The following is an 11,690-nucleotide window of genomic DNA, read 5'->3' as shown; positions in this document are numbered from 1 at the left end:
TCTATGTGTATTTAACACAACTTTATTTACTTTCAGTTTTTTCCTTTACAGCCTCACACATGATACCATGTTTTGGTTTTACAGTCATTGTTTCATTCAGTTTTCCTCTCAAATGTATATACTTGTCCTTTTCACTTTTTCGATTTTTCACTTTCCAATACATATGTAGCTCTCCATGTAGTAAACACATCAATAGATTAGAAGATCCAAACTGTCTTAATTATTAAAAACAATGTAATATTAAAAAAGAAATAATGCAATGTTTTATTGTGCATGCTTATAACCTTAAACAAAATTGTAATCTCTTTTGGAGTCTCTGCATTTAGGTTTTGCCTTCTCAGAACATTTTTTGTCAACAAATACGTGAGCGCATTAGTACTCAGAAGTTACTTGTATCCCATCGAGGTTTGGGAAATCAGACCTGTTGACACACCGCTTCTTTCAGTCGCTGGTTCCCTCTGCTGGTGCGCGTGCGTCAGTGCGGGTGCATTTCACCTCACTCACAACCTTGTGATTACAAGACATTAAGGGAGAGAAATGCAACACCAATGCTGCTCTACTGGCCATGCTACTAAGCGATTTGATTTTTTTTAATGAAAAAATGGCGCAGTCACAAAAACATTTAGGGTAACAAAATCAAATTAAAACACTGCAGACGAAATATATACAATCGGTACATTCTACTAATAAAATTAAGCTTAAGAAGTAGAAATACTAATGTTAATACTACTAATAATAATTTGTGTATATATATATATAATTATTAGAATAGAAATTTGCCTTTTGTTTTTTGGGTGGAATCTTTTTGTGTTGTTGCGCGCAGTCCCCACCCATTGGTACAGGTGTGTCTACCTGCTTTTTTTTGGGTTTGAAACCCGGAAGTTTTTGGACCGTCACTACTCGCTTAATCACTGCCTCCGTGGACTGTGTGTGGATTGGCCTCCCGGGAGAAGTGTGCCCAAAGTACCCAAATACATCCACCGGCTCAGCCGACGAGCGTCCGGGACCGCAGAGAGGGGGGAGGAGGGAGACACCCGATGTCGTCCGCCGATGGACAGACGCACCCGCGGGTGGGAGCCGTGCTCGGGGAGACCGCGTCGATCCACGGCAGCGCGGAGAAGCTGGACTCCTCCACCGTCAACCGCGTCCTGATGGAGTTCCTGGCGTACTTCGGCAGAGCCATCTTCGTCTTGTACCCGGTGTATCTGACGGGATACCTGGGCCTCAGCATCAGCTGGGTGCTTCTCATTATGCTCATGGCCACTTGGTGGAAGAAAAACCGACAGACCAAAGTCGTCCGGATCGGAACCGCCATCGACTTTGTGGACAACGAGACCCAGCTGGTGAACAAGGAGCTCGGCGGCGCCTTGCAGATGGCGACTTGGGTATGTATAGTGTCAACGCGGGTACGTCCCGTCCCAACACGTGACGCACCCCTAAAACCAGCCCCGCACAGTGGGTGGTGCGCGCTCTCCCGTTGCCATGACTACGCTGCACTTTATTTGCATGACATGCACGACCCGAGCCCTGGATGCAGGGTGCTCAGAGGTGGGTAAAGCCAGCCGTGTGTGCTGGGGAGGTGTAGTCGCTCTCCACCTATTTGGTTGCACCACACCCACTTTTAGCAGTGACTCATGGGAACAGAGAACAGAGAGGGAGAGACAGCGAGTGGAGGAATGTGCGATGAATAACTAGATCCCTTCTCTTAGTTCGTGTCCAACAGCCCTCTGTGTGTGTGTGTGTGTGTGTGTGTGTGTGTGTGTGTGTGTGTGTGTGTGTGTGTGTGTGTGTGTGTGTGTGTGTGTGTGTGTGTGTGTGTGTGTGTGTGTGAGAGAGAGGTGGAGGTCTCGGGTGGCGCTCACTGATAATATTTTAAATAGATGCTCATATGCTGTGCACTAAAACACGACGAAGCCAAACCTTGTTAAAGTCCACAGTTTTGATGCTACAAACAAACTGCTCGCCCATGTCCACTTCTTTTTCTTTTTAGTCTGGTTTTCAGAAACAAGCCAGAATGTCACTATAATCAGTCCTATGAACGAGGATTTATTTTTCAATGGTCCATGTTGAAATTTGCATGATGAGTCGTTGATAATTCTTCTATCCCCGCCATCATGCATGATACAAACCGTCTTCTAACCACCATCATTTTTTGTTCTTTTCAAAGGTCCATTTTCCCGAGGTTGAGAAAGTTGACTGGGTAAACAAGGTACAGTGTCAAGATAAAGTTCTCTTTATTTTTTAATGATATCTGCTTAATCACATTGGTGCTTTTTGTTGGCGTGTTAAACGCGTTGAATGGAGATAAATGAACTAAAATACATAAATGACTAAGCCAAAATCCAGCTCTGTGTTTCACATTCCTGCAAACTGGAGCGCATTCAACTGGAGCGCATTCAAGTGCGGGTGGAATTGTACGTGCTGTTTGGTTAAGGTGTGGGATTAAATGTGGCTCTGTATGTTCAGGTGTTGCAGCAGGCCTGGCCTTTCTTTGGGATGTACATGGAGAAGCTCCTCAAGAACAACATCCAGCCGGCCATCCGGCTCTCCAGCCCTGCCCTCAAGATGTTCTCTTTCACAAAGGTCCACTTTGGAAACACAGTGAGTCCTCCACACACACACACACACACACACACACACACTAGTCCAAGCCATTTAAATCCTCCAGAATCAATTCAATCCTCTCTTAACGTGTTCCTCATTGATTGCAGCCTCTGCAGATCACTGGAATGAAAGTATTCACGGACGAAGTGGATCACAGGAAGGTGATCCTGGATCTGGATATATGGTCAGTCAGACACATTTCTCACACGGAAGCTGGATGTTGAATACGCGTCATTAGGACTCACCAGCGCTTGTTTTCCTTGCAGTTACGAGGGGGACGTGGACATTGACGCCGAAGTGAAGCCGCCGATCACGGCTGGCATCAAGGGACTTAAAGTGAGCGTTTTCCCCGTAACCTCTGCATAACTTGTATCATCATCGCGTGTGTTCACTAGTCTTGGTAAATGTCTTCTTCCCCCCCCCCCCCCCCCTCTCTTGACCGTTCCAGTTTCAGGGGACAATGAGGGTAATTTTGGAACCTCTTATTGGCCAAGTGCCACTGGTGGGAGGAGTCACGTTTTTTTTCATTCGCCGCCCCGTAAGTGACGTCTTAATGAGCAAAATGTCAGACTAAGCTAAGAATTATTATACAAGTCTAAAACTCTGAAATGTTTTTTTTTTCTTCTTTCAGTCCCTAGAAATCAACTGGACCGGCATGACCAACCTCTTGGACAGCCCGGCCTTCAGGTTAGACCCACGGGCCCGACTCGGGGAGTCCTTTTCTCATTGGAGTGCATTTTGGGTTAGTAAGCTCTCTCGTCTGCCCCGTCCAGCTCGCTGTCCGAGAACACCATCATGGACATCATCGCCTCGCTCATGGTGTTGCCCAACCGCATGTGTGTGCCCCTCATCGACCAGGTCAAGGTGGACCAGATGAGGTTCCCGCTCCCTCGAGTATGTGAGATAATACTTTTCGTTTCACAGGTCAATCTTCAACTGATCCGCTGCGACCACCTGCGATAAAAGTCCCCCTACTTTAAAAAAAACGATACACTTCGGATGTTTTTACGGCGAATGCAGGTCACAAAGTGTTTAATATTCAGATGTGATTTTTTTTTCTTCCCTTTCATGTGAGACTGTTGTCGGTTTGCATCTCTCCTCGTGTGCTCCTCAGGGTGTGGTGAGGGTCCACCTGCTGGAGGCCAGGGACCTGTTGGCAATGGACACATATATGTTGGGCTTGGTGAAAGGCAAATCGGACCCCTACGCCACACTCCGAGTGGGCAACCGCCATTTCAAAAGCAAGATCGTCAAAGAAAATCTGCACCCTAAGTGGAACGAAGTGTATGAGGTAGGGCCACAAGGGCTACGGAAAAATGTCCCACCAGCATACATTTCTCTCATTTTCATGCTTACCGTAGTTTTCCATGGTATAATATAGCTTATTCAACAAGTAGTTCCTTAAGTGATACGCTCACAAATCTTCTTGTGGATTTTCTCTCTTGAGTTTTCCAGACCAGTTGTAGGAGTCCGGTGTAACATCAACAATTGATTTCATCAACAGTCTCCCCCTCATGTCACGCAGCGTTAACGGCACTTGTTATTTCCCCACCGTTTTTTGGCTGCAGCAGGCCCCTCGACTCTGCAGCTGACGTGTGTTAAAAATAATAGACTTTCCTTTATGGATCTCTGAAGGGAGGACTTGGATGTAGGACATATCAGGATGCTCGTACTTCCTTTTTTCCCACACATTTGCATTTCCACGTGCATCACCTTATGTCCCTGTTCCGTGTGTAGTCTGCTGCCGCCTTTTCCTATAAATTCTCTAGAAAATGGAATCTGATGTTCACACTGACTTTCCACGTTCCCCTCTCCGTTATCTGTGTGCAGTTCGTGGTCCATGAAGCCCCGGGGCAAGAGCTGGAGGTGGAACTGTGGGACGATGACACGGATAAGGACGACTTTCTTGGATCGTAAGAAACTTTCAAATGAGTTCCGCCTGAATCTCACGTATTGTATTTGCGTTATTATATAGATAGCTTCTCCAATATAGAAACTTTTAAGAATGACTGTTGACATACACAGCAGTAAACTCTGAGTATGGTTGCTTTAAATTTAAATGTTCCAATACACAAACACGCCTTTTTTATTTTCCCCTTAGGTATCATCTTGATTTAGGAAAAGTGAAGAAGGAACTAGAGATCGATGAGGTGAGCTTTTAATTAATATTGTGGATATATGGAATGCTATATTTGTGTGCCAAACAAGCTCATTTTTTCTTTTCAATGGGTGTATATATATATATATGTATATATATAAATAAAAAATATATTTTTAAAGGATAGCTGGAGAATTTGCAGAAGCAGCATTAACAAGAATGTAAAGAAACCTTAAAATGCTAATGCCTTTCTAATCATTAGCATTGTCTTGATATTAATGTCATATTGATAAATGAATCTCCGTGCTGCTGCAGTGGTTTACTCTGGAAAAGGTCCAGAATGGAGAGGTCCGTCTCAAGCTCCAGTGGTTTTCGCTCAAGTCGGACCCCAGCCTGCTGAGAGAGGTACCATCATCGTTGCTTCCATTTCTCCCATCCAAACTTCTACATGTTAATCTTGAAGTTACAGTTCACCCCAAAATGAAGTGAAGAACTACATATTTCTCTGGTGTAAGTCGAGTATTGCTCTCTTCCAGTCTGAAGACGGCTTTGCTTGTGCTATGCTTGCAGTCTATCTGGACAATGCCTCCAACCTACCAGTAAGTAGCTTCTACTGGGGACTTGTTTTTGTTGAGAGGGGACGATGTGACATGGAGATACAAATGTGCTCATATGCGTGCTTGTGCTCTGTTTCCAGAAAGATCAAAATGAGATCACCGAGCAACAGAAACACGGAAAGCATGCAAAGGAAGCTCGGGTAAGCGAGAAACCTGATCTAATCTCTGCCAATAATTGGCAGGTTGACAGTTGTTTTCTTTTCTTTTTTGAGAATGTTCACCTCTAAAGAACAGCATACTTAAAAAGTCATGAACTAGACATAATTAGTTTGTAAACATGAACTTTTCATCCAGTCCACCACTGGTCATAATTGCATTTCTGTTAAAATCGTTTTTAAAGGTTGGTCATTTTTAATGAATTAATTCTCGAACAACAGCGTTGTCATTGCAAGTAGACTCAAATGGTCTTAAATCCTGTACTTGTTCTTACATGGATATAAATCATGTGGCACACATTCCGATCATATTGGTATGAAAACAGATATCTCGACACCGAGACTAAGCAACTCACACCAAAACAATCTAAATTGATAAATGGCAACACAGGTAGGACAATACATATGTGCTGTTGGGGTGAGCGGTCCCCGAAGGGCTGTAACGAGTCCCTATAGTGCCTTACAGTGCGATTGTTCTTTTTGTATCTTGATGTAAGATGAAAGCCTCCGCGTACTTGTCCCTGTGCGTAGCTCGTATTTCCTGTTTGTCTGCTGCATGCCTTCTGGTTCATGTGGGTGTTACCAGGTAGTGTTCAAGTGGCTTTGAGTTATTCCGGTTTCCAGCATCAGGAAACATGATGATTTGTTGATCACTTAGTGAGTATTAACAACCACTATATCTATACTAGTTTGCACTCCGTAATGCGTTTATAGACTCTTTTTTTTTTTTTTTTCAAGGATTTTAATATTTTTAGGTAGGACAAACGGTTATATGGTCACAGATTACTTTACTTTTCTTGAACAAAGTTTCAACCTTAAACTTTTTCAATGTTCTATGTCTGTATGGTAATGAAGGCAATCCTAATCAAACTGTAAGAACTATTTGAGGAAACCTGTTGACCCAGCCCTGTTAAACAAGTCTGTCTCTGTACAAGCTCTTGTTACCTTAAACTGTCGTTCCTAATTCCTTTCCTCTGAACGCCCTCTGCTGGTCATTGAGTGAAAATACTTTATGTGAAGTGTGAGAGGCAGTATTCTCAATGTCATTTTCCTGAGCTATATTACGTCACAGCCAACTGCAAAGACGGCATTGTCTAAAGGATGTTTGGTTTTCCTAACACCGTTCCATCTGTCCACATTTCCACGTTAAAATATGTATTTCCTTTTTTAAAGTACACAGTGTCAGCCAACATGTTGTGGTCTGCATTTTTCTTTTCCCCTGGAATGTTCTCGGCCTTGTTTGTAGCCTCATGCTAGCACGCTAGCTGTCACTGCTATTCAAAGCATTCAAAGTCTTCTCCAGTGGTCATAAAAGTTCATTTTTACGTGTCCCAGATGTGTCTGCAATGTATCAGGGAATGGGAGGCACAAGCTGACTAGCCTGGAAGAAAACAGACTTTGTTGAAACACAGCTTGTTGCTTTTTGCAATAAGTGAAGGCAAACTATAACACCCAATGTTAGTTTGCTATCTGACTGCCTATTTTAATAAGTGAAAAGCAGACTTTAAATCCCGTTGTTAGCCTGTTGCTGGTGTCCTATTGTCGTACGTGAAACAACAAGTTCATGGGAAACATTTACTGAAGGCAGTTGAGATATCAAGTATCAATTAGTCACAAATAAATAGTTGAAAATCGTCTCCCACGCCATTGGTACAGTCGCCGATAAACGTTCCCTATTCGTCCACAGGTGTTCTGTGATGGTGTTATTTCCACACTGTGTGTGATAACAAACAAACTGTTCTGGCTCACTTATGTACTTTCAGCTCACTAAAAAGAGAACGACCTGCCCAGACTCCTTTGTGGAGTTTTCCATCGATAAAGATGTAAAGAAAAGCAAGGTACTGTTCTTACTTATTATCACGTTAATACACGCTTTACTTTTTAAGTCCTAACATGAATAAGATATGTTAAATGTCTTTAGGGCTTGTTTTGTTGTTGATGTGTTAAACAAGGTGGATGCAAAAGTTTTAATTCAAATACTCCATACGCTTTTGCAATTAAATCCTTTGGTTGTATTTATTACTTGTCACTGTCTTCTCTCTCCGCAGGTTATATATGCATCCAAAGACCCAGTGTGGGAACAGGGCTTCACCTTCTTTGTCCATAATGTCAAGACACAGCAGCTCACGGTTCAGGTTTGTCATTTACTGGTGCACACACCACCAATTTTTAACAATAGTGATCGCACCCTCGAGATAGGGATGAATACGAATGGCTATTTGTCTATTGAATGCCTGTAATTTCCTCTTAATATAACCTAAAAGACGGAACACCAACAGTGATGTTGTTGTCTTTAAAATAGACCTTTTTTCAATCAGTCATCCGTAAGTCTAAAACCTTTTCCGTTGGCTGCTTTGACAATTGTTTCATTTCCTGTGTTCCAGGTCAAAGCGAACGAGAAGAAGCCTGCGCTCGGTGTTCTCAACATTCCGCTGAGTCGCCTCCTCGACACCTCGGACATGACTCTAGACCAGCGCTTCCAGCTGGAGCGCTCCGGCGTGAACAGCCAGATCAAGCTGAAAGCCACACTCAGGGTGCGTAGACATGTTGGCGAACACACACACACACACACACACACACACACACTTGACATGTAAACACACATTGAGTCCAAAGATGAAGTCTCATATACCACAACATTGCATCACAACCAACGGTTAGATTCTCAACTTGCAAGTGAACTTTTATTGCACTGATGGTTTTATATTGTGTAAGTGACTTGGCCAATTCCTTAATCCCCCAAAAGGTCCTTAACTTGGAAAAGCCTCCACCCAAGATTATCGTCAAGCCTCCTCCACAAGACAAACAGCAAAGGCCGCAGACCAACCAAGGGAGCAACGTCCCCGTATCCGCTCCCTCCGCCAACGCATCCTCCTCTCCAGCACTTTCCCCGAACGCCGGCCCCGCTGGCCACAGCTCGCCTGCGCCGTCCCTGGCTGACAACAAGGATGGCTTTCAAACCTGGCGGTCAACTTCTTCCCTATCGAACATGCGTCGGTACGACTCCCACAGCCTGCTGTCAGAGAACTCCATCGCTTCGTCCCGTTTCGACCTTTCGGAGGGCGCCTCGTATCCAGAGTGAGTCTTTGGCTCAGATGTTTATTGCTCTGACTTTTAAGCTCTCTGCTGGTGCGATGAACTCATCTACATGGAATTTGGCTAGAATTAAGTAACACACGTGACAATAGAAGTGTGTTCTATCCCCTCAGAGTCATTCGCCAACATCAGGGTTCATTTGGGGAGATCCAGCTGACCGTACGCTACGCCAGCCTGAGGAACAAACTCATCGTCGTGGTTAACTCTTGCAGGTACGGAAGGAAAATCCAGCCTCGCTAGTGAAACCCAGTCGCACCCACCAGGGACATACCAATTTCCTCAGCTCAGCTCTGAACACGTTTTAGTTCTTGTTTAGTTTTTGTGTGATAACATAAAAAACTTTCAGGAAATACTTTTCAGTCCTCAGAAGAACATGAACTGAAATGTCATGTGCTGAAAATACCTATGATTTTCTTTTTGTTCAACTACATCTGTCTGACCAGGTATTTGAATCTGTGTTGTACCTGTTGCCTGCAGGAATATATTCCGCTTCGGTGACAACGGCACAGACTCTTATGTCCGCCTGTATTTTCTCCCCGACCAATCCTGGATACACCGCAAGAGGACACATGTCAAGAAGAGGACGGTCAATCCTTTCTTCGATCACAAGTAAGGCCACTGGACTTATTCCGTATCACATGATCTATGTGACAAAAAAAAGTGTTTTCTGCATTTCTTATTAGCTGAAGTAGTTGCTGTGTCTTTAAAGCTCACAGGTTGAGACTTTCTCCAAACCCTATTTCATCACAGGTTTGAATTTGACGTGTCACTTGAAGAAGCACAAAACAGGAAGTTGGATGTGTCTGTGAAAAATGGAAAAATGTTCCATTCGCGGGAGAGAAAGGACATCGGCATGGTGGGTAGTGCTTCTGTGATTTTCCTTACGCAATATTTCAAAGTCTGTGGCAGTACAAATGCTGAATGCTGTTTGAAGTTCTCATTAATGAGACAAATTTAAAGCTAATTCATTTTTAATTTGGGCTCATTATTGTACCGAAGGCCTGAGAGGAGGTGGGGGGGATATTTTAAGTTTTGGAATCGTTTATTTTTTTCATTTGTGATTATTTCTAATGTACTTAAATTGTTATTGTTTGGATCATGTTCTATTGTCTCATTTTCTATAGTCACAATAGCCTTTTTTTCTCCATTTGTTATTAAATCACATCACAATCACACATAACGAGAATATCATTTAGAATAGAACAGAACTATTTTGTCTCACTATTTCTCTGAGAGTAGTGTGGTTCAGTGTTTGAAATGTTTTCTTTTCAAACGTACAGTCTATTGCAAAAATAGTGCGTTTGCTACTTTGGTTTTCCCACTTTTGCTTCTCAGTCTAGCTGAGACTTTTTGTGCTCCTCTCAACAGGTGATGATTGAGCTTTCCCAGTTGGATTTAGTGAAAGGCGTCACAAATTGGTATGGTGATTATTTTTCTACTGTTCCATGATTTGGTTGAATTCTCTAGAATACTTCTGCGAAATAGAAGTATTCTGAATTGAAGTACCAATGTTTTATATTTAATTTCTCTTTTATTAAGGTATGAGCTCACACTGCCTGGGCTGAAGAAACACAGCTAGCGAGTAGAGCTGCACGATTCCTGTATGCAGCATTAAAAGAAGCTCCTCCTCCTGCGCGGCCTTAAGTATGCCTGGTATATGTTGGGAGCTAGCACACTCCTTTGTTCTTCCTTGTCATCATGTGTATATATATCGATTAAAATTTTTTTTTTTTTTTCAAAGGCTATACGCTATATATTAGTACTTAACTTGGAGTTTAGTGTGTCTAATTCTGCATACAAATATCAACTATGATTAAAAATCTGAGTACTGAATAAACAACCTTTAAACATGCTTTGTTATCCCAGATAATTGTATCATTAGCAGGACTACAATTCAGTTTATTGTTGCTTATTTGGATTGATAAGCAGAAAACAATGTTCCTGACTTATGGGGCTACTTTCCATTCATCCTTTCCCCTTCATCGTGTGTAAATATAATTTAACGCACCAAAACATGTTAGTATTCATTAAGAAACAAGATAATTTTTTCATTTGGATAATTTGGATATTTTTTGTTGTTGATCTGAGCCAAAGTAATCCTTTTTTATTGTAAGTGTGAATATTTTCATTGATGTTTTATGTAATATGTTATAGGATGAGAAGTATATAGAAAATGGAAGGGTGTTTTGCTGCAACAATTGAGGAGAGTCATTGCACATTGAGGGAGGGTAATGTGCGTTACACGGTATATTCACAGGTGGAAGAAGCCAAATGCAACTGGAGTTTTGTGTGTGAGGCAGCTCTGCAGTTCCACTGAATTTCAATATTTGTTATATTTTAAAGTACTGTTACACTTGCAGAGACACTTAAAACAAGAGTACTTGCAGCTTTATTTTGAATTTAATTTAAAAATAGATGATAATTCATTAAGAAAGAAATTACCCTTAAATTAGTTACACCAATTACAATACATTTTGTATATCTTGCCTGTCCCGACTTGAGGTGATCATCTATTCTCATGATGTTGCTGTTGTTTATCCATTTAAATTATTATGTAGCTGGAGACTTTAGGAAAAGTGTTCAGGATCTGTTTTATATTTTTTCATTCTTTTAACACTGACTGTTTATTCAGCTACTATTTTAATAGCAAATAAACATCTTCAAGAAGTGTATTGGGGTTTTTTTTCTGGTGTTGTGGTGTAATTCAAGAGGCTCTCCATAAGTGTGAATGTGATGTGAGTTTCATTACATACACTCTAGTGTACCCATGGCAGCCCACTCCTTCCAGATGTGTAACACGGAATACTCTGGGACATCTGGCAAAACCGCAAAAAGAATAACCATGGAATCTTGTCTTGGACAATTCCATCAAAAATTCGCTGTATACTACTCTTAAGAATTCAAGCAAAAAGCGGTGGAGATTATAATGTGTGATCATAACTTGAGGTACAAAGATATTCTGTGTGTTAGACCGGATCGGAGCGAACGCACTGCTTCGCGCGTGCTGCGTGCCCGCATTGACTGCACGGAGGTGGGGCTGCCCTGCGCGCGCTTACGGCGCGTGACCGCGGGGAGACATGGCGTGAATCACTTGTTGCCAGGGCCGCTGGGAAGGTGAAG

At 42.5% G+C, this 11,690-nt stretch overlaps 1 protein-coding gene across 1 annotated transcript; it reads left to right on the top strand.

Annotated features, from left to right (window-relative positions):
* The first annotated feature begins 127 nt into the window (after positions 1–127).
* On the top strand, positions 128–11,240 carry esyt3 (extended synaptotagmin-like protein 3). The gene is made up of 23 exons (XM_040200655.2): positions 128–1,385; positions 2,168–2,209; positions 2,467–2,601; positions 2,712–2,788; positions 2,871–2,940; positions 3,053–3,142; positions 3,236–3,291; positions 3,378–3,498; positions 3,719–3,895; positions 4,435–4,517; positions 4,706–4,754; positions 5,018–5,107; positions 5,239–5,301; positions 5,400–5,459; positions 7,238–7,312; positions 7,523–7,609; positions 7,859–8,008; positions 8,221–8,552; positions 8,684–8,782; positions 9,048–9,179; positions 9,321–9,426; positions 9,939–9,988; positions 10,110–11,240. Exons 1-23 carry the CDS (start codon positions 1,038–1,040, stop codon positions 10,147–10,149), a joined length of 2,532 nt encoding a protein of 843 aa, XP_040056589.2. The 5' UTR covers positions 128–1,037; the 3' UTR covers positions 10,150–11,240.
* The last annotated feature ends 450 nt before the right edge of the window (positions 11,241–11,690 follow it).

The sequence above is a fragment of the Gasterosteus aculeatus genome, chromosome 16 (assembly GCF_964276395.1).
Source record: "Gasterosteus aculeatus chromosome 16, fGasAcu3.hap1.1, whole genome shotgun sequence".
NCBI lineage: Eukaryota > Metazoa > Chordata > Actinopteri > Perciformes > Gasterosteidae > Gasterosteus > Gasterosteus aculeatus.
This window is presented reverse-complemented; position numbering and strand designations above follow the sequence as displayed.